General features: G+C 39.0%; 1 protein-coding gene across 1 annotated transcript; it reads left to right on the plus strand.

The window, feature by feature from the left end:
- The first annotated feature begins 1,965 nt into the window (after window positions 1–1,965).
- On the plus strand, window positions 1,966–20,565 carry LOC113025220 (stromelysin-3-like). Its single transcript, XM_026172741.1, has 8 exons — window positions 1,966–2,251; window positions 11,894–12,159; window positions 13,829–13,972; window positions 18,174–18,307; window positions 18,394–18,608; window positions 18,729–18,933; window positions 19,563–19,823; window positions 19,929–20,565. Exons 1-8 carry the CDS (start codon window positions 2,147–2,149, stop codon window positions 20,054–20,056), a joined length of 1,458 nt encoding a protein of 485 aa, XP_026028526.1. The 5' UTR covers window positions 1,966–2,146; the 3' UTR covers window positions 20,057–20,565.
- The last annotated feature ends 3,762 nt before the right edge of the window (window positions 20,566–24,327 follow it).

The following is a 24,327-nucleotide window of genomic DNA, read 5'->3' on the forward strand; positions in this document are numbered from 1 at the left end:
ATATGTGACATGAATATGTAATATAATATCATGAAGATGTGAAACTTGTACGCCAAGTTAATAATTTTGTAGTTTGGAAATGGGTGCTTAATATTAACGTTCAGTGTGTAAATGAGCAAATGTGATCAAAGGAGCTTGCAAAGAAATGAGATGTAGCTGGTACAGACTGAACCTCTCATTAAGGTGTGGCTATTTAAATATGTGTACAACTCTGTGTATATATGTTTATGGACAGGCATGCAATGTAGTGACAAGGATTGACAAGAACTAATATTGCATATGAGAAATATTGCACATAGAAACTAACATGGTGTATTGTACGCTGCAGGTAAGGAAGGAAAGTAGCCTTGCAGGGAAGGAAAGACCTGAATCTCTCATGGTTGGGGGTTAGGGGAGGGTGTGTTTGCACAACAAAAGCTGGAGAACAATGGAGCTGAAGGCCTGTGAAAATCTCAGCGGGGTGCCAAGAGGTGTTAGGGTCTGGGGAATTTACGCAAATTTGCGCAGGGCTAGTAAATCTAGTAGTAGGGACTTGCACCAGCGGAAAAAAAAGGCTCAGTAATTCTAGTGTTAAACTCCAACCAAACAGTAATTAGACAATGTCCTCACTCTTTTAAACCGAACACAATCAAATGTCAGTGCATGCGTTGGTGCATGATGAACTGTTTCTGTAAATGTGCAATTAGCAGTCAGACATTTCCAGTCCTGTAACTATGAGACAGTCTTATATTATTAGCCTACAGTGTCCCTTTCAGACAGTACACCTATATCCATAAAATGAGTCACAGATGCATCAAAGTTAGATGAGCAACACAAAGGGAAACCTGGACGGGAGACAGACATTTTCCACTCACCAGCAGTGCTGCAGGTAATTCAGTCTGCTGCAGGAAGATTTGTGATGAACAGATGGCTTGAACAGCAAATATGTTCCAGTCCTTAAAACATTTTTTTTCTTTGATCTAATCAGCTGTTCCTTAACAAATTACTTGTTTGAAACAATCTTGAATCTTGAATATAATTTCCTTGTAGTTAAGTACAGTAGTTTTGATTTAATTCACCATTAAACCCCAGAAATATATTGAAATGTCAATGCTATTTCTAGTTTAAAGCAACTGTTAAATACGTGATTATAACAACTTAAACCAGGTTATGGTAAGATTTAAGAATTTAAGGTGCACCCTCTTTAAGTAAATATTCAAATCTGAAGGATTTAAATGATTATTAAATTGAGATCCTGGATATTTGTTTTACAATAATAAAATGAATCCATAAATCCTCAAAAGACATTTTTTCCGCGATGAAAAAAATCGTAGCGAGATATATACTTGCAAACAAGAGAAATGGTTCATGTCACTGATTTCCGTTTGTTAGTTTTACTGCTCAGATTTGGGAGAACATGCATTTGAAACATATTTGGAACGCACATTTATTCGTTAAACTTTTTGCAGAAAGGAATAAAGTTTTGAACATGTGCAAACATCTGAGCTATTATAGACCAATGGTTCATAATTTTAAGGGAATGCATTGCTGGTGTGAATACGTGACACACGCACATTTGCTCCTACTAAAAGACCGAACAGTTACGTCCTCCTCTGGACCAAAAGAAGGCAGACAAGTAAATCATAACCATATGCGTGTTGTGTCTGAAAAGCATTAAGGAAGAAGCTGAAAAAATATCTGAGAGTAATAAAGAATGTCTTTACATAAGTGATTTCCACCAAAAGCGGGAGAAATCGCACATTTTCCCAGAGAAAATCCAAAAGAACGAAGGATTAGACATTTCTGACGCACAGGTTTCCCTTCTTTCTGAATCTACAGTCTGAGTGCTACGGAAGAGGACTGGGGCGACCGGAGAGAGGAACAAATGAGCGTTTTTTGGATTTTGTTTTTCTTCCAGAATTCAGAAAACAAACAAACCCAAATCCAAAAGACCTCCCAGTGGTCCTTATACTCGCTTTGATTTACAGACTACAGCAGTTTGCGAAACCCACAAGTTGCACCGCTGGGAGTGTAAGGGGTTAAATCACGTGTGTAGTAAACCTGTTACCTGAGTAGGACAAAGACACCGGGGCCGACATTCATTCACTCCATCCACGCAGTTCCTGCGTCCGCTCTGTTGCACGGTCGCCGTCACAGCGTTGAAAAGATGCTGCGAGGTGCCGTGTTTTACGGCAGCATCCTGCCTTTGTACCTTTTCCTCTGCGTCTGTTCTCTGCCGGTACACGACCACAGGACCGCCAAGCAGCTGCAGGTGAGTCAAAGCGTAAATGCACTTTTCAGAGATCCTTATGAATGGGAAAGTGTTCACATATGCAATGGTGAACAAACATCCAGTAATACAGAAGTTGACATGAATAAATGAATTAAACATGTTAAAGTTACCTGATATTTCTAATGTGTGTGTGTGTTCAAAACTGTGCTGCATGTGTCGTCGCATCCACTCATTTTAGGGATGCTGCTGTAAGTTCCTTTGTTGTTCTGCATACCTTAATGTTTCTGCATGCGCTGCCCTTAAAGACATAAATGTTCTCACTGAAAGCTGTTGATGGTTGAACAGCTGAGATTTGTGAGATGTGAACTATCATGAGTTTCTGTCACAACTAACTCAGGGAACTATGATTTTCATAGTTATAGCATCTTCAGATTACCAGTGTGGTGTTTCTGTTTTGGAATAACACGGTCGGTCCTGTTTGTGAAGGATTAAAAAAAGAAAGAAAAAAAAGAAGAAGTTTTATTGTTGTTACTGTGTACTGTACCCTGGAGGGTGCCAGAGCTGCTTTCCGGTGAGTGAGAGTCAGATTATGCAGGCAGAGGCACGCACCTGGTAACTCCGGTGCAAACGCTACTTGTTTGCTGACTCAGGGGAAAAACCGCAGATAACTACTTAAAGACAGAAACACGAGGTAAACAGGCAGTGTGCAGCAGAGTAACACCACCAAGACTTGTTTGTAAGCTTTAAGTGTCCACAGACAGGAACCCTGGCAAAAAGGACCCTGTGCAGCTGTCTGGCATTCCTATTTATTCCTTGAGTCCAGTGACTAATCATAATAGCTGAAGCAGACCTGCTGCTTGTGACAGATTCATGTTACTAACAAACAATCAGTCCCTGGCATTCTTTTGTGTGGGAGGCTTCCTTCTGGACTGTCAATGATGAATTAATCTGTTTATCTGCAGGTTAAGCAGCAGAACCATTAAGTCAAATACTAGCATTTTATACAAACCCTGTTACCCAGAAAAGGTGCTGTTGCTCATAACAGTCAAGGCAAAAGCTCAACTTTAAAAATAATGAAAAGTTTTTTTAAAGATGTTTTTTTTTAGTCACAGTTTATGAAAGTAGATTAATATACCAAAATCCACTTTAGTGATACTTATAATTGCAGTTTCTGTGTAGTTCCCTGACTATCCAACGTAACATCTTATGCTCTAATATTCTTTGTTATGATCATGTAAACACATTAGTTTACATGTGTTTGAGTCTGGTTAACGAAAAAAGGTCTTCATTCAAATGTATACAGTTACAGTTAAGTGCAAGTATTTTTGGAGACTGACACAATTGTTAAAAATCCACATTAAAATAGCAACCAACCATCAGCAATCATTGCTGTTAGTAAGTGTTTAGCTGCTTCAACACTGAAGAACATGTCTTCAGGTTTAGACAGAAAGACAAACTCTCCACGTTATGTTCAAATCTTCTGTTTATGAGGAACATCTAATCAGAAGAAAACTGATTAAAGTGAAATAAAAGAATAAAAGTTTGAGACAGAATAGCTACACAAATGCCTTGTATACCGGTATATGATGTCTGAGAATAAAAATGAGGTAAAAGTTGAGCAGAATAGGTCATCTGAATCCTTCAAACATGTACTTTTTCACAATATGAAAACCTGGAGACGACAAAGACAGCTCTGTGGTTCATACTCCTCTAACAATGATGTAAAACGCAACACACAGGAAATCTCTGTGTTTTTAACTGCAGAAACTTAGCTTGTTCAGACGCGTCAGACCAGAGTGTGCATCTATAAAAACAAGCAATATTGTTGTCCATTTTATGCACTGCATAATCTTAAGTTGGCTGTACTATCACGTTGTTTTCACTCACATATTTTAAGAGGCAGTTTAAGTGGGATAATCATGCTGTTTGGCTTGTGGCCTTTGAAGCCATGTCTTGTTTGGGCCTCTTGACATGTTTTAGAGGTCTTTCACCAAAAAGTTCAGAAGATGTTAGAATGTTAGAAGCTGAAAGGACAAAAGAAAACAAGAAAACATAGTTTTAAATGTAAATTTAGCTTTAAACTTATGAATTAAATTAATTTTTTCCCTCCATTACTCTGTACTCTAGATTTATTTGAGATTTTCAAGTAACCTCGACCAGAACCGAAATGATTTGATTTGTTGACTGTTAAAAATGGACTTGTTAATTGTTTCCTTGGTGAGAGAGGTGCGCTATTTTGGTTAGTCAAAACAAGACATTTGAACACATCAATTTGGACTCTTGGAAAAAATAAGAAAAGCTTTTGCTGAGCTGGGTATACACTGGATGGAGCTTATAAAGTAGCTAAAACTAAGTCTAACTTCAAGAACTGAAAAAAGTTGCTCATTGTATTACAGTACCTCTCATTTTAGACACTTCTAGTATTTTTGCTACTCATGATAATATATCATCTGGATAATATATTATAATGGTATTTTGAATGCAAGACATAGAGAAGTAGTTTTATTTTGGTATTGAGCCAATCACAGACCCAAATACTTTCACTGCTGGAGACACTGTTTCTATAATCACACTTATGCACTTTTATCTGGAAACTGTTTTCAAATGAAATCACTCTGCCCTACATCCTCAATTATGGATGGGGACTTTTATCAAAGGAAATCGGCAGGGTCTGCGTGATACGCTCATAAATTTCCACCCTGAACAAAGGAGTTTGGGACCGATAAAATCTAATCAAAAAGCAAACTGTATGCCTGCTTGATTGTTTCCAAACGTCTGAGTTTTTCCCTGTCCACACATGGCCAAAAGAGTGATCTAAAACAGTGTGGGATGAGGACAAAAGGTTAAAATCTGCTGAAGTTTGTTAAGGTCTATTTTACAAGAGCATCCAATATACAGACAACAGAGATTTGCAAGTACATGGGGGGGAAATAAAAACAACAAATGACTGGTTTAATGACAGGCCCTGTGTAGTGAGCCAGGAAAGTCCAATAAAAAAAAAAACTATCCAAAAAAGCACGGATCACACAGGAGAAACAAGCACGATGGAGGCATGTGAGGGAAGTGCATCAAAAAATGAGGGAAAAGACATGCACTAAATAGACACCGGGGAGAGAGGGGTAATAGGGCAACAATCAGGTCAATCAGACAGAAATATGTAATAATCAAAATAGTTTTAAAATAATACAGGAAGTAACCTAAAAAGGATTTGAGAAAAAGGCAGACGCAGGCACACAGAAAGAACAGAAGAGGGGAAAACCTTCAAAAACACAAAGGACAGAGAAAACTAACCATTCATATTGGAAACCACAACACACAGAAACTGCAATGTTTTCAAAGGTTCCTATGGAAAAGCTGATGTTATCTGGAGTATGATGGGGCTTGTTGACTGAAGGTTTACTGATAGATGTTTACCTTGGAGAAGCAGCCTCTCATCTCTATTCATGCTAATACCCTTCATCCTGCAAACATTCCCCACACTTAGCACAGTCAGCTCTCTGTGTGCAAAACACTTACAGCCTGCTGATATTCAGGACTTTTTGTAGTTAAATATTTACCCTGGAGAAATTTCTCCCACTATGTGCATCATTTATCTAAAGTTTGGCTACTTTTTATCTGCCAAGGGATATCTGTGGGATATCTCACAGCATGTGTTTAAAAGGGAGTTGAATCAAGTCCTGCTTGTTTTTTGTGTCACTGTAAAAATGATCATTCTCGCTAATGTTTAGATTACCACCCTTAACAACCTCCCATAAAACACCCCCGGTATTATAGTGCAGGTGACCTGATGTCATGACTGAAGAGGGAATTTCCAGACATCTGCTCACTGTGTGTGATGCAGCTTTTTGTAGCTTTGATGAACACATTTTCATCTGTGTGTGTGCACATTTTTTCTGTGTGCAGGTTCATACTTGCACATATACGTGTAGTTGCATGTTTGAACATCGTCCACAAAGAGTCCTCAGTGTAACCACCTATTAGATAAAACTATAATGCTCCTTTCTGCAGATGTTCCCAGCAGTACACATGGCTTGTATCTCAGGCACACTGATTTGGGAAGCAGGAATCACACTATCCTGTGCGGACATGTTGGCTCCATCGGCAGGATTCCCAAGCATACACAATGCTTTCTTTTAGTGGCATGTGACTCTGTGTTATGCCTTTTAAGCAAACCTGTACTCATTGCCAACATACTTACAGAACAAACTATAGTTTTGTCACTCAACTCATCCTAAATTGAACGATCTGCTAGCTCCGCATGGCTCTGGCTTCAGCATTGTTCAAACTGTTAAGCCTGGGGTGCCAAACTCATTTTAAGAGTTTAAAGCATTTTAAGCAGGCCGGACCAGTGAAAATCCCCTTTTTGTCAGTATAAAGAAGTTACATATTTAACTTTTTTTCTACATGATGAAGAAAAAGCTGCTGTGACAAGGAAAGAAACTGTGACCATGACTCTTTGGACTTAAATGTAAGAAATAAATGTGTAAAATTTCAGAAAAAGTTTTGGTTGCTCATTGTTTAGATTGTCCCGTTTGTTTGTTTTTTGTAGTTGTAAAAAGCTGAAATTTCTATAGTAGAAAATAGAAAATAGAAACTTTTCAGTTTTTCACAAAATTACAGAGGTTTTATTAGTAGACACATAGCTAAGCATTTTTCTAATTTGCTGAAATTTGTGAAAACTGAAATTTCTTGGGTATTGAATGGAACAAAATAGGCTTTCTCGTCAAAGGGCATCTTTTGGGAAAAAAACAAAACTGTGGCCAACAACACTACACAACGATAGACTGATGTGCGAATAAGGCATGAGGTAAAAATGACTGAATTCCAAATAGGGGTAGTGAATCCTTATCTTCAGTTACTGATCACGTTACATTTTAGTATATTAGTAATGGAAGACATGATTGCAGTCTTCAACTGTTGTTCCACTTCCCACAGTTTCAGTGGATTGAACTACTGTAAAAAATTGCCTGTCAGATTAAAGTTATGATGTATGAACCTATAGCAGGAAAGCCCTAGCAGCCATTAATCTGTTAGCAAAGACAAACACAAATGCTATTTGTTGTGCAAAGCAAATAGGGACATTCTGATTTATAAGACAAAGGGTCAGTTTAAGAATTAAGTTCAGTCAACCTCCGTCATGTTAGTAAGTGCTCTCCACCCAGTGTAAGGTGGAATTAAATGGTCTCTATTTTATTGAATGGCCTTTATAAGTTTAAAATCAAATAGCACAATTAAAGCTTCAAAGTTTTTGAATGTATAGTAAACGGATTAAGACCTGACATTTGATGTTGATGATTAACAGCTTTGCTTGCTGTGAGTGAGCCTCAAAAACCAAAAACACCAAGGTCTTTTGTAAAGTAAAGGTCTAAAGCAGTGGCGGTGGTTCAGCACTGCTGAACAAAGCTGAACTGCTGTTCAATTCAAGATTCATACTTTTATACTTGGACTCTGCTAGAGTACCAAAAAGCAATATAGATCAATGTAGCTTCAGAATTGACAGGGAAAGTATGTGAGTCTATCTTTCCATCCATTTTCTAACTTAAGCAGAGAAGTCCATACCTCCCCATCCCCAGCCACGTCCTCCAGCTCTTCCGGGGTAGCACTGAGCCATTCCCAAGTCAGCTAAGACGTATTTCTCTCCAATGCATCCTATTACATCCTGGAACACCTCACCCAGGAGGCGTCCTTGTCAGATCCGCGAACCACTTCAACTGGCTCCTTGTTATGTGGAGAAACAGTAGCTCTCTGACTTAAGTCCTCACCCTGTCACTAAGAGAGAGGCCAGCCAAACTTCAGAGAAGGCTCATTTATGCAGCTTGCATCTGCAGTTTCATTCTTTCAGTCACTACCCACAGCTCACGACTATAGGTGAGCGCGGGGACAGATTGACTGGTATAGTAACAGCTTCTCTAAGTATCTGCAATTGATATAATCCACCTGCCAATCTCCCACTCTCTTCTCACCTTGCTTGTGAAATACATAAATTCCTCCACTTGAGGCAGGCACTCATCCCTGATCCGGAGTGAGCACTCCACCCTTTCACAGTTGAGGGACATGGCCTACACAGGGAGACGAGGAGCCGGATTTAAATGCAAGCATGTCAGAAGAAGTGAAAAAACAAGTGAAAACGTAAAACGAGCAGCATCTGGCTGCATTTCAGGGATATTGGGTGTCTGATCGTCTAAATGAGTTTTACAGTGCTTGAAGAAATTTATAATTCTTGACTTGTTTGATCTGTTGCTCACCGCAAACAAGCACAAGCTGAAATGTTGGACTTTTAACTGTATTTTCATAAGTTTTGCAGCTTTTCCTACTGACAAAAACCTCCCTTATGGCCATTCATGCCACACAACGTAATTAAGCAATAAACAATTAACCTGTTGAACCCCAATGCTCCCGGTACTGGAGGCGTACAGTACATCCCATTAAACATCTGGTTTAATGGGATGTACTGTAAGATGTGTTTTTAAATATAGACATGTGTGGTATCCACAGAAACATCAGAATCTCAGCTAAAAGCTCACAAAGTAATTTCAACAACCACTAAACAGCTGAAACGGCAAATGATTAAAAAGCAAGTAAGCGCAAGATGTAAACACAATGCGTGGATTCCCACCGTTCACCTGATATACATGGACATACCTTTGGTGCTGAAAGCAAACACCTCACAGAATTTCAAACTGCAGGTTTCATCACTCCGATCAAAATTTACTGAACCAGCAGCAAAAGTAGACCAAAAGTACACTTCACGTGAAAAACTGAATTGCCTCTTACTTTGACTTTCATCCTTTCATTAATAATAGCAATTTTCTGCCTTATTCGCAATTTTACACATTTATTTATTACATTTTATGTCCAGAGTCTTGCTGACAGATCTCTTTCCTTGTCACAGCAGCGTAAACTACACATGGCAGCATATTAGCACAGCTAACTGTCTTCTCAGTGAAAAACAGGCCACTCAGCAACTCTGAAACTGAACTGTACCAACAATCATAGGCTGGCCTGGGCCAACTTACATCCCTCACATCAGACAACAAAAACCAACACAAGTGAGCCAGCAGCTGACGTCAGCATGTAATGAAGGAGTGTGACAGACGCCCAGCGCAGCAACTTATGACACTTCAAACATCATATGGATAACTGAGCTGAAGCTCATACACTGATGCCCTTGGTGGCTGGAGCTCAGGAGGTTCATCTCGTAAGGCTGATGATTTGATCTCTGGCTGCTCCAGTCTGCATTCCAAATATCCTTGAGAAAAATACTAACTACAAATTCCAAAAGGTTGATTCTGGACGTAACGTTTTCAGTTTGAGAAACGTTTCGTCACTCATCCAAGTGACTTCTTCAGTCTGAACTGACTGCAGGTTTCCCCAACCTTATAAACAGTACATTTGCATGTTGACTGAAACCAGCCCACTGAATGAACAATGGCCTGTGAGGTCAGTTCCTTGATCATTAATATGCAAATTGTCATGACTATTGATCAACAACCACTGATCAAAGCCAAAGACCATTAATCACTGATCAATGGCTCAATGGCTATGAGTACCATTCACAGAGAGTTGGGGAATTGGCTGCAATCACAGCATTTTAAGGCTATGTCCACACTAGCCCGAATAGATTTGAAAAGGGCGTTTTCGTCTCAAAACGCTCCGTGTCCACACTAGCGTTTTCAGTCGTTTTCACAGAGTTGTGCATCCACATCGAAACGGCCGAAAACGTTTACGTTGCAGTTCTGCGCATGCTTGAAGCGCAGGAAGATTCGGCCTGCCTCATTTCTGTCTGCCGTTTATTTACTTTCCGGCTCTTTGAAATGTCGCAGCAAAATGTTGAGGAAAAGCACCGAGTTTTTAAAATGGACTAACAATGAGGTGTTGTTGTTGCTGCAAGTAACACAAAAGTACAAAGTGAGAATTAAAGAATTTCAAGAAAAGCTATCTGAAACATGTACAAACTGATATTAATCTTTAATAGTGCTGTCAAAATTGAGAGCAAACAAAACAACTGCTGTATAATGTCCTCAGCTATCTTTGTTTAATTGGTCACATGACTAAAATGCATCATCGTTTTCAGAAGTCTCCGTTTTCGCTGTCCACACTGCGACGCGAAAGCACCGTCTTCAAATGTATTCAAATGTATTTGTTTTCAAGAGCGTTTTCAAAACGCTGTGTTTTTCTTCGGGGAAAACGCTGTCTCAGTGTAGACGGGAGGCCAAAACGGAGAGAAAATGATGCGTTTTCAAACGAAAATGCATTAGTGTGGACGTAGCCTAAGATGGTGAAAGATGGACCCTTAGGCCCCCTCCTCGATTCAGAGATGGTATTTCCCTTTTCACGTAAATGGCCTCCTTGACTCTGCGCTCAAACCAGCGTTCCTCCCTGTCCAGGATGTTACATCCTCATCATTGAAAGTGTCCACTGGCCTGTAGGTGTAAATAGACTGCGGAGTCCTGGCTTGACGAGTTAGCTCTTCTGTGTTGTGCCATCAGCTTCGCCAGAGGTTGTTTGGTTTACTGATGTAAAAATCATGGCAATCCTCCTGGCACTTAACAGCGTACACTATGTTACTCTGTTTGTGTCGGGGGACTCGATCCTAGGGGGTGGACCAATTTTTGGTGCAGCATGTTTTGAGGTTTAAAAGCCACAGAGACACGGTGTTTAGACTGTTCAACTGTAACAACTGTTCCGATACTCCTGACACATAAGGGATCACTAAGGGTTTTCACTTAGGCAGCAGTTGTCCTTCTCTCCTGGATCGGCTGGAGCTTTCTTTAGATGCCTTACCAGTTTTGACAAATGCCCAGCTGGGATAACCACATTTACTCAGGGCCTTCTGGATGTGATGTTCTTCTGCTTCCCTGGCTGCTGTGTCTGGGGATGGTGTTCGCTTTGTGTTGTAGCGTCCTGAGGACACCCAGTTTGTGCTCCAGTGGATGAGAGTTAGACCATAAATACTGATTCGTATGCGTAGGTTTCCGGTACACATGAACTTTTAACTGTCCCTCATTACTGATGGAAATCTCACAGTCTAAGAAGGCTAACCTGCCACTTTTCATATCTCCCCTGGTGAATTTGATCTGTTGGTCCACCGAGTTAATGCGATCCGTGAATTGTGGTACATCATGAGATTTGATTTTTTCCATCTTAAAATGCTGTATTTGCAGCCATTCCTCAACTCTCTGTGAATGGTACTCATAGCCATTTATCAATAGTCTTTGATCAGTGATCAGTGGTCTATGGCTTTGATCAGTGGTTGTTGATCAATCAACCTTTTGGGATTTACTTACCTGGATGTTTGAGCATGCATTGAGACACTAACTCCAAATTGCACTCTGATGCATCTACTGGAGTATGAATATGTGTGAATGTTAGACAGGAAGCACTTAAGCATAGAAAGACGTGCTTGTATAATGGGTGAATGCACCCATCACAAAATGAGGCATTTTGTATAAAGAAGGTACTTTGAATTCTCCAGGAGGGTGTGAACGTTATGAACGTTATGTCATCAGCATCAGTATTTTGTGATGATTTACTTTCAAAGAAGTGTGTATGAAGTCAAAAGCCAAGGATAATCTGGAATTTACCAGTAGAAAGGTGGCAGAAATGGTACATAGCCAACATTACATCTTTATGTATCTATTAAAACTAAAAAGTACTCTGACTCTGTTTTCTTTCTCCCAGAGATGGAGCAACAGTCATGCCGGTCTGAAGAAGAGGCCAAGTCATGAACAGGACACACTAAATGAAGAGTACGATTTCAAGTCCCCAAATGACACAGATTTGTGGAATCGTCCTCGCTGTGGAGTCCCAGATTATCCTACCTTAACGCAGCTCAGCACGACATACAACAATGTGAAAAAGAGGAGGGACACCCTGAGTAGACAGCAGCGCAGGAAGCGATTTGCGCTCTATGGCAGGCGATGGGAGAAGACAGACTTAACTTACAAGTAAGAAACACTAAAAAGTCTCTAAATACAGTGACTTGTTTGTTTGTTTTGCTGATGAGTTACATGGCTGCCTATATGACCATAATTTGCAGGAGTGGAACGCAAAGCTGATGGTTTTAGTTTAGTATGGGGATCTAATGAAACAAATCTGTTTGTTTAGTTTCACATTAAGACTTTGTTTTTAGTTTTCATTTGTCAAAAGAACTGGCAGCTATCTTATAAATGGTGGAAGCACTGGAACGTTAAGCTTAGCAAATTTATTACATCACCAACCAGTATGAGGTTTATGCCATAACTGCCCTAAATGTACAGTATTGGCAATTACCATAATAACTTGTTATGTTTCTATAGAATAGAATAGAATAATCCTATAATTGTTCCACAAGGTGAAATTTGGGTGTAACAGCAGCAAGAAAGACACATATACAACAAACAGTACACAAGACAAAGAACAGAAACACACACAATTTTTACATATTTACATCAAAGACAAAGCATCTATAATGGTTTATCCACGAATAATCACAAGCTCTTTAATCAGAATAATATTTTTATTGCTAAGAAATGTATTTTATTGATGAATTTTCAAATTTACTGTTTGAAAAATGGGCCACAAACTAGTTCACTCTTAATATCACTCCCAAGTGCTGGTGGCCAACAAGGTGCTGGTGGCCAACAAGGTGCTGGTGGCCAACAAGGTGCTGGTGGCCAACAAGGTGCTGGTGGCCAAAGACAAACATAGAGGAAAGGAAGAAGGCATGTTATGAGGCAGCACAAGAGAAAGAAAGGCAGGAATGGAGTGTGGAGGTGAGAGTAGGGACTCTTAATGTAGGGACTGGTAAAAGAAGACAACTGAAGAGAAGGTAGGTCTTTTTATATAAGATACAGTTTCTTAAGCTATTCAATTTTTTGTTTAAACCTGAATTTACCTATTTATGACAGCTCTTTGTAGTCTTAAAGAAGTGTGGTGCTTGTACAGATTTACTAGTGCCTGTGTTTGAGCAGGGTACCACTTCATAATTGCAAAATAAAGAACAAGGGTACTAATAAAAGGAACTTGAACTTGACGTACAAGTCATCAAAGTTGGGGGTGGTGGACTAACTACCAAGTTATTCCCCAGAAAAACATGCATGCCTTTAATTGGTATTGCTAACAGAAACAAAGCTCTACTCTATTGCCCAAATACACAAAACTGACACAGAAGGACCAAAAGCAGAAGCTTAGCAACAGAATTCACCACAGCCGATCCTTCTCACTGCCTAACCAGAATCAAAAGAAGCTCCTCCCTAGTCTTCAGGTGCTAGTTAAGCACTGAAACTCATAAGCCTGGAAAAAGCAACCAAAATGGCCTTGAATGTATTCCCAAGACCACTGCTTTAACCACTTTGGACACCACAATTAAAAATAAATAAATAAATAAAAACCCAACAGACTCCTAAGGGAATCCACTTAGGCCTACCAGGGACAGAACACCAGCAATCATATGCAAATCAAAAATAGACAGAGACGAGCCAAAGGCAGCGATGCTGATTAATACTATTGATCCACATGGATTTGGACCAGTTTCTTTCCAAGAGTTTAAGAAGTCTAGCATACCACATGCACATATATATTAAATTTATGTTAAAGCTTGATAAAACATGATATTAATGTGTTTGTGCCAACCAGGATCATACGTTTTCCCTGGCAGATGAGTGAGGACAAAGTGCGGAGTGTTTTCCAGAAGGCGTTTGGTGTGTGGGGTGCTGTTACTCCTCTCAGGTTCAGTGAAGTAACCAGTGAGAATGCTGACATCATCATTGATTTCAACAGGTGAGAAATGTCCACCATTGAGCAACACAACACTGGCATTTAAGAATAAAAATTCAGCTAAACTGAGACATTGATTTACCTAAGACAACAACCCGAGGACAGTTTGCTTTTTCACTCATTTATTCAACAAAAATATTGACAGGAATAAAAAATAAATACAGAGCAATCCTCGAAACCATTCCAGATCCCCCCAGTTGCAAGATACTAAATGCTTTCTTGCATGCTTTACCTATTTCAAATCCACTTGCAAATTTTCAGTGAGTTTCAAATCTGAGCTTTGACTAGGGCATTTCATGAACCTCAACTTCAACTTTTCTAACTTTTCCCTGATGTAATGGCTTGTGTGATTAGGTACGATTATCCTGTTCAAGCTCAGCTTCAGATTTTTTTGATATATACTGTCAATAATGTGAAGATGGAAGACGAGATACAGCAGAAATAAAGCTGTGATAAAGGAACTCTGTGATTTGTTGTTTCTTGGCCAAATTCTAGATGAGCCATCTTAACCATGTGTGTCGAATGAAGCAGCTCCAAGTATTCAGATTTAAATATTTGTATAGATGAAATCTTGACCATTAACAATGTGTACAGTAATCACACATGATGTGTTTGCACTTTTCTTCATGTTCTAGCCCTTTAAAACCCCCAAATCGTAATCAGCATTAAGCAGTTTCAGAATTGCGATAAACAACAAAACTAGTGCATCACTATTTAGATATCAAATCACTTAAACTCTGGCCTGCCCAGATGTAGCTGTGGTGTGGAGCGGTGAGCACACATGCTAGTCTAAGCAGACAGTAGACACAGGCACACCTCCAGAGCAACTGCAAGGTAAGAAGCTAGCTGGTACAATTCAACAAAAAGCAAGAAACTAAGTAACCTATGTTTTTACCAAAAGTTCATTTGCCTTAAGATTTTTTAAAATCATACTTCCTAAACAAATGCTGACATGTTCAGGCAGAGGCTTAGCAAGAGGGTTTTCTTTATTTTATCCCTCAAAAATTTCAAAAATGACAAAATTCAAAAACATAATTAGCAGGCCCATAAAAGAGGTCAACTAAATATAAATCTACAAAAAGTAATTTCCAGAAACTTAAGTTGTATCTCACTTTGTTTGTTTAACTCACAAACTGGCCTAATTATAAAGAGGGTAGCTTTTATAATGGTTTGGCCAAACCATTTACACACAATAGGGGGAAAACAAAAATAAACACTAATATTAACTAAGCACAGAATAACCCAAGTAAACCTAAAACACCCCTGCTCCTGGTAAGCCCATGGTTGGTCCTGCTGAGCAGGCATTTTGTTCCCAGAGTTCTCAGCCACGCCTTTTGCCCAGACAGGAAACAGCCATCGCCCAAACCCAGGTAACTCAAAGAAAGAAACATAATTAATATAACAAAACATTTTTTAGAAAAACCCCACAATGCCACTATGTGTGCGCCTCATAATATCAGTGTTAGGTTTAAATAAAATGATTAATGAATTATATTAATGAAGAAAACTGCAAAACAAACTAATAAAGTGAACAAATGGACTGATTTACCCATGTGTGGCTGATGCCATCACATTCACAAAGGGTTAAAATGGGAATGTCTATAATTTGGATTTTAATTGCAGGACATTTTATTAAAGCAATTTATCAAGAGCAAAGCATCAATTAATAACAATCACGAAATAATATTGAAATTGGCAGAATTATACTTTTCTAATTAACCAACTCTGAGCTAATGCTGACCTTGTTTTAATCCTTGTGAGGGAGGAGGTTAGGGGGAATGAGCGTGCCTTGAGCACTGATGCCCTTATCTCTTCCATGTAGGTATGACCCATTAGGAGACACATCAACGGGAAACAAGTTAAATCCAAATCCTTTTGAATTAATATTCTAACATGGTAAAAAGGAGCAGAGAAAAAGCCAAAATAAATACAAAAACAGTTTGCAGGTTCACAGTCCAGCAGTCGATCCCTCTGGGGTCTCTGCTGGAATCTTCAACATCTTAGGTCCGATCTTCTGAACTGCTCATCATGCAGAAGACAAAGGGAAGAACCCTGTATCACTTTTTCACCTCACCCCTCTCTCTGACTTTTCCAGATATATTATTTAAAGCAACTTTAAAAATCACTTCATTATTTTTCTTTTCTATGCAGTACTTAATTTGTCAATAATTCCAGCACATATGAATGTTCAGTCACACATGAATATGCTTCATTTCATGCCTTATTTAAGTTATGGTATTTCTCTTCAATTACATTTCTCTTACTTTATCTTATTCAGAATCATGTATTATTATGGGTTGGCAGCACATTTCTTATCTTTCACGTTTTTCCAGACACACATAAATCTTAGGCATTTTCCAAACACACACAGACACTAAGCTGCCAAGGTCAAACCTGGATCATGTCTGTGCAGACACAATCTGGACATTAGAATAGTTTTCATTAATCAAACTTATATATGGATTATATCTTTAGTTAGGAATAAAGATGATTTACTATTAGCAAATACGGATAAGGTCTGTTATAGCACTCCTTATCAGTTCAAACATAAAAGACCTTTTACTCTCTGGCACTAGCACCAATGGTGAACAATGGGCTGTGAGGTCAGTTTCTGGATCATAGTCCAGTGTTTGCCAGTGGTGCTGGTTTCAGTCATTATTTAAATGTACAGTTTAAAAGGTTGGGGAAACCTGCAGTCAGCTGAGACTAGATGTCACTTGGATGAGGGATGAAACATTTCTCCAACCAAAAACGCTACGCCCAGATGAACAGAATCAACTTTTTTTTAAAGACCCAGGCACAAATCTTAGGCATGACTCCTGCTGTCATAGTAAACCAGGAAACACTAAACCAGATGTCTCCCAGCCAAGACTGAGAGAGGATTATGGAACAAATGCAACATAGGACTTGTTTGGTGGGATTTTTAATAGCATGCCTCTGGCTACATATTGTATCAAACCAGAAGAGTCATTTGGCATCAGATTCATGATACTTACAATGTCATAACAGCTCTCTTCTTTTTCAGCGTCCTGCCACACTTCACTTTGTCAGCAATTCAAGTTCTAACTTGTGTACATGTTACTTTCATGAGTCATTTTTAGAACTACTGCTATATTGTGTTTAATATTATGTACTCAGTTAAAATCTATCACGCGACCATTTTTGTATAACATACTTTGTACACATTAAAATAGGCTAGCCACTAGTTTACTGGGTGCAGCGTAGAATTGCATCATGTGCCTAATATGTAGCTTATTGACATACTTTAATGTCAAAGCATGTCCTACATAGTTTTCTTACAGAAACGTTGGTCCACTGAAATTTCAACTAGTCAACAAGTCCACATAAAGAGTCGTTTGACCATTGTATCATTTCTTCTAGCTAAATAATGCAATCCAAGTATAATTCTACAAGCAGACATTCCCTTTAACAGCTACTCACTTTTTTGGCATATTTAATTATACCAGTCATGTCCTACTGTAAAAGTAAGATAAATATTTAATTTTGTTCTTACACATGTCTTCATGCCTCGCAGTCCTGAACATGATGACTCAATAACTGAAACCAGTCCATTTAGCATTTACCAATATCACTAAAAGCAAACTAATTTAGGACACAAGCAGTTCTCATTATTACCATATGACAACAAAATGAACCTTTTCAGGGATTGGCAATGCATTAAATGTTGTGCTTCAAAATATTTTTGTGGATGAGCACTGCCGTTCAGCAGTTGGGTGAACCCTAACCATTAAAAATGAATGCCTAACCCTGACCCTAAACCTAACCATAACCTGATTGTAACCCTGACACTAAAACCACATTTTGAGCCTCAAAAAGGCCTTCAAACTGGTGAGGACCGGTGAGTGTGTCCTCACAAGTGACTGTTGGTTCTCACAAGTATAGTAGAATGCACACACACACACACACACACACACACACACACACACACACACACACACACACACACACACACACACACACACACACACACACACGAAGAAAGATTGTTGATTTATGTATCTGCACAACACTGCCAATCAGATGTGTATAAGGGTCACTGAATGATGTGTATTATTTAGAACTAATACTTAGAATTAAGAGTTGCACTGTACTCAATTTGCAACATGCTTAGCATAGAGAAAGAGCATCAAAAGAATGATATGTGGTAGGTTTACCTCGTCCTCTAAAAGAAGTAATTGTGTAGGTACTGGCATGGGGACAACTTACCATTCGATGGTCCAGGAGGAATCCTTGCTCACGCCTATTTCCCCCAGACACAGAGAGAGGGAGAAGTCCACTTTGACTACGATGAGCACTGGACAGTGGGCAATAATGCTGGTAAGTACATTTGAAAAGCTTTGAGCTGATTGGAACCAAAAATAACTACTCTCAGTTTGACTGCCCTCCTCTGTTTGCTTTTTTAGGCACAGACCTCCTCCAAGTGGCAGCTCATGAGTTTGGCCACGTTTTGGGCCTGCAGCACTCCCTTGAGCCCGATGCTGTGATGTGCCCATTCTATAGTGACGCTTACCCTCTGCAGCTGAGTGAGGATGACAAAAGGGGCATTCAGTATCTGTACGGATCCCCTCGGCATGCGCCACCTGTGATGACAGAGACCAATGAGATTGAGACTGAACTGGTGAGGCCCTTGAAAATACATGTATTTACTTAGAAAAATATAAGCCATTCTGTATTTTGCTGCTTTGCATGATAGTTTATAGACAAAAATATTCAGACTAAGTTTGTTGCTGTGTTCCAGCCAAATGCTTGCAAAACAAACTTTGATGCTGTATCCATGATCAGGGGAGAGCTCTTCTTCTTTAAGTCTCAATATATTTGGCGAATACGTGATGGGCAGCTACAAGCTGGCTATCCAGCTTTATCATCACGCCACTGGAAAGGAATTCCAGAACACATTGATGCTGCGTTTGAAGACAAGTCTGGCAACATCTGGTTCTTCCAAGGTACAGACGCGAACTAGACAGTTTTTTTCTGGGGGACACATTAAACAAGTATTTTCCACAAAATATCCTTTGTTCCTCAAAACTAGTCAAGCAAAAGTGATTTTGATAACTTTAATGATATGTAGGGATTGCTAATTAGGAAGCTGAAAGTTAAAGTTGTTAGGCAGTCAGAATGTAAAGAAAACAGCTATCAATGACTTTGCCAATGTAGTTTACCTTAAAGGAAGATAGAGATGGACTGTAAAATTCTTAACTGCCACGTGGAAGTTAAAATAGTGAGTGAAAGGGAGTGAAGTCTTTATAAAATGTGTGTCTGGTGAGTTCAGTTAAGGGAGAAAGAAACTCAGGAGCCAATCAGTGATGAGAAAGTGAAGAGAGGAAATGAGGTAAATCTGAGGAAACGTGGGAACATGAGGAAAAAGGTTAAATAAAATAATAATCTTCACAGTGACACACGAGTTTATGGTAGAAATATGTAGCCTTGAATGTTGTTGTTACATGGTTGTTCTTTTTCACAAGGATGTGCTTTACATGTATTCAGCTGGGATGATTTCTAGAAACAACATCCTGGTGACTTATTAATTGTAATTAATTAATTATATTAATTAATTTTAATTATTACTTATCAGGTGACAGCTACTGGGTTTTTGATGCTGAAAGGAAGATAACAGGGCCAGATTCAGTGAGACGGCTGGGTCTTCCTGTAACAGACATTGAAGCAGCTTTGAAGTGGGAAGAGGACCATACTGAGAAAGTCTACTTCTTCAAGTCGAGTTACTACTGGTCCTTCAATATTCAGGATAATCGAATTAATGACTTACACCCTCGCAGCATTTACGAGTGGAGGGGAATGCCCAGCCACATCGATGGAGCCTTTTTGGACAGATATGGTGAGGAGTGTAATCTCTGCCTCTGACTTAGTGACTTGTACGTCTAGAGAAAGTTTTAACATGTACGTCTGGAGTTCACTGTTGCATTCTTTTGCCCTTTGACAGGCTATGCCAATTTCCTGAGTGGAATGCACTACTGGAAGTTTGACCCTGTGGCACTGAAGGTACTGGAAGGCTACCCCCGGAGCATCGGCATGGATTTCTTTGGCTGCTCTGCCTCTCTGTCCAAATAAGTTACATCTGCATTACTTTTACAGATCATTTTTTCTGTTAAATTTCCCATACAAAACACTCAAGATGTTTTGGCTATATTCAATCTGATAGATTTCATGAATTTGACTCTAAAGGAAGTGTCTTTATTTGCCTTTTGCAGAGCCAGAAATGTTTCTGTCAGTGTCAGAATACAATCTGGAGAAAGCTAGTTAAAATTGTTAGTGTCAGTTCAATAAAAACTTCAGATCCAAGCTTATATCCCCCCATCTCAGCTGACTGCAGGCTTCCCCAACCTTATAAACAGTACGTTTGCATAATGACTAAAACTGGCACCAGTGGCTAACAATGGGCTGTGAGGTCAGTTTCATGGTCATTATTATGCAAATTGGCATGATGTTTTGGGAAAATGCATCTCAGCTGTTCCGATACTCGTGACACATAAGGGTTCACTAAGGGTTTTTGCTTAGGCAGCAGTTGTCTGTCTTCTCTCCTGGATCGGCTGGAGCTTTCTTTAAGCACCTTCCCAGCTTTGACAAATGTCCAGCTGAGATAACCACATTTACTCAGGGCCTTCTTGATGTCATGTTCTTCTGTTTCCCAGGCCCGTCTTTGTAAATGGTATCATGGCTATTGATCAATGATGAAAGAAGTCACTTGGAAGATGAACAAAACTCCCACTGAAAATTCTACATCCAGATAAACAGAATTAACTTTCTGGAACTGCTTAAAATGATAACTCATAGTACTCATGCACTGAGTATTCAAAACCCACACACTCATAAACTGTTCTTTTGAGTGTTTGAATAGTTTTAATTAAGGGATTAAGGCAAACACTTTCTTACATTAGTCTGGCATTATTGATGAGTTGCGTCAGTGGTAGAAACAAACAAACAACAACAATAAAAAAAATGTGTAGTTTTGATTTGATTGAAATTTTCAAACTCACTTTCAAGGATTCGGAGTTATTTACACGCTTTAAAAATATTTAAGAGTATTCTCCTGTTGTGTTAGCTGTTCATTAACCATACACACCTACTGGAGCCACCGACTATATTGTTTGTTGGCTTACAACCACAGATTGCATCTAAAAATGATAGATGTAGCTTCCTGGTTTGAAGAGGGAAGTCAGTGTGGATGTGCCTGAATCCTAAATTCTACTCCAATGTTCAGCAGGGAGCAACTCCTCTGCTTGCAGAGCCATATTTTTGCCATTTGATAGCAACAGTGGAGACAGATAGGAAAGCAAAGAGAGAGAGGGTGGAAGACATGCAGCAAAGAGTCCCAGGTCAGATTCACTGTATTCTGGTCATGTGGTATATATGTGTATATCTGACCATGTATGTTTAGGGGTGGCTACATCTCGGGAGGTAGAGCAGGTAATCTACTAATTGGAAAAGTGGTTATAAGAAGTGGTTATAGCTGTGCTAATAGAATAGCTCTACAGATGGCAGGTTCAAGTATCTCACCAAATGCTGCATGGATTGTACAGAGGACTGGCCGCTACAAGTTGTGATATGTTTTTTTTAAAAAGAAATTTTTCTCTGAGTAGAATAAAAAATGAATAAAAATGTAAAAGGTTTTCCTAAGTAGTAACTTCAACCACAGTTTAGTTCTGAGAAAAATTGCTTTAACTAAATTCCCCCTCAGCTGTCCCCAAATGTGTGTTGTCATTGTCTATATAAACATGTACAAATCCAGTTTTACAGAACTGTGGACACTGTGAAAAATGTAAATAAAAACAGAGAATTATGATTTGCAAATATCAAATACATTTGCAAATAAACCCAGAAATTATTCAAAGTAGAAGATACAAAACATGGTTAAACTGAGAAAATGTACCATTTTAAGAAATAGGTATTTTTAATGGGAGCAACACATCTCAGAAAACTTAGGGGCATAATTACATCTGTGTAGTGTCCCTTCCTCTTTTCACTACATTCTGTAAATGTGTGGGAGCTGAGGAGAGCGGAACGTGGTCCCGTTCTTGTCTCATGGAGGATTATAGCTGCTCAGCAGTCCTGGGTCTTCTTTGCCATATACTTCATGATGCTCCCAATGTTCTCAGTTGGTGAAAAGCCTGGACTGCAGGCATGTCAGTTCAACATCTGCACTCTTCTACCACGATGCTGCTGAAACAGGTACTGTATGTGGTTCAGCATTTTCTTACTGAAACATGCAAGGCCTTCCCTGAAAAACACGTAATCTTGGTGGAGCACACGTTACTCTAAAACCTTGATATGTCTTTCAGGATTGATAAAGCATTTCCAGCTGTGCAAGATGCCAATTTCATAGGCACTGATACATATCTAGACCATCAGATATGCAGGCTTTCAACTGAGTGCTGATAAAAAGCTTGATATTCCTCCTTCCTCTTTAGTTCAGAGGACATGTTTCCAAAAACGTATTTCAAAGTGTTCTGAATTTTTTCACTTTACCTCAGTCCATTTTATCTTAGCTTTGGTACATTAGGGTCACGTTCTTCGCACAACAGATAATTAACTTACTGAAAATGATGAGATATTCAAAGTTTTTCACTGACAATATCTATTCTGAAATTGTTCCACAACTTGAAGACTTTTTTTTTGTAGATAGACGAACCTCTGACCATGTTTACTTGCAGCTCCAAGATGCTTCTTTTACACTCAGTCATGTTTCTAACCTGTTGCCAATTAACCCAGCTATTTTTTTTTAAACCACTTACTTTTCCAGCGTTTTGTTGCCTGTCCCACCCTTTTGAGACATGTTTTTGGCATCAAACTCAAAATGAGCCAACCTTCTTACAGAGGTACATTTTCTGAGTTTAAAGGGCTGATATGTCCTATATTGTATTGCTAATAAAAATATGGGTTTGTAAGATGTATAAATCATTACTTTCTGTTTTATTTAGATTTAACACAATATACTTACCTTTTGGAATTGGCTTTGTACATACATGTGTGTGGCTGGCCCTGTGAAACTGGGTTAGTGGTTTTACTGCTTCACTCTCCTTTGACCTCATCCACGGGCCATTTAGCCCCTCGGAAAACGATCTGCAAGTCATTTCTTTAAAAGAAAAATCAGGACCAGCCAGGAAATGATGCATTACTATAATAATGTAATTGTTCACAAAAGCAATTTCTAGCCTTTTATTCAGCTTCAGCAGAGGTAAACTGTTGTTCTGGCGCTGGCCTGATGTGAGAAACGATTGGTTTGCTTTTGCATTGTGTGGCACTGACAGCCTGTGTTGCAAATCCAGTTTATCCATTTTATTTTTTTATAACTAAACTAAATAGTATCCAGAATAAATGAAGCTTTGTGGTTAATCTTAAATTTTTAAGGTGCTACTTAAGGTTCTGTAGACAAGACAGACACATGCCTCACATCTGCTCTTTTCAGTGTTAAGGTTGTCTGCTGATTCCTCAGAAAACCACTGAGTGAAATTTTTAAAAACATAAACAAAGGTAAACAAAACAAAAAGTCTCTGTGATATAAACTGTGGTTCACTTACAGTAATGCATATTTTTTATGGACATTACATATTTTAGTTTGTATTCAGTACTGTTTGATATTTTTTGTAATAAACAGTGCAGGACACTGAGGATTGCAATGATTTGTAAAATACACTGGTGTGCTTGCAAAAAACAGCGGTCCATCATAGCATGGACAGTTAGCTGTAATTTTAATCATTGCAAATGTGCCTTTTATATAAACTCTCTGTTTACCATTATATTCAGGGGTATTTCATGTGAATAAACCAGTTCTGTATTTACACAAAAACAAACTAATTTTCCTGTTTTTGAATTCAAGCTTTATAATAGAAAAAAAGTTTGTATGGAGGTGCTGAGTGAACTGAAAGAAACACGTCAATACTGTTCAGTGAACAGCATTGTGGTAAGTTGTCTTTAGCCTGCTGCTTTGATTCATATCAAGAAACCTGATCTCATTCCCAACATTTATGGACCATTTATGGACAATTCTTGCTACATTTAACACATCCCTTTAGCACTATTCTTAAACATACATGGTGCAACCACAGAATGGCTACATATATAACAACTAACAAAAGCATAAGGAGGCAGATGCTTTATAAGCTGACACAGTCATGAGTTAAACCCAGAACACAGAGATGGCTGTGCGGTCTTATGCCGTCTATTTGGCCTCTTAGCTGCGTGTTTGAGTCTTCCCTCTACACTATCTAGTGCTATATAATATTATACCTGCGAAGCATAATCAGTCATGTGCAGCATGTCTCCTCTGACTACATAGATGTGGACACCAGAGGTGGGACCAAGTCATTGTTTTGCAAGTCTCA

This window comes from Astatotilapia calliptera, chromosome 7 (assembly GCF_900246225.1).
Source record: "Astatotilapia calliptera chromosome 7, fAstCal1.2, whole genome shotgun sequence".
NCBI lineage: Eukaryota > Metazoa > Chordata > Actinopteri > Cichliformes > Cichlidae > Astatotilapia > Astatotilapia calliptera.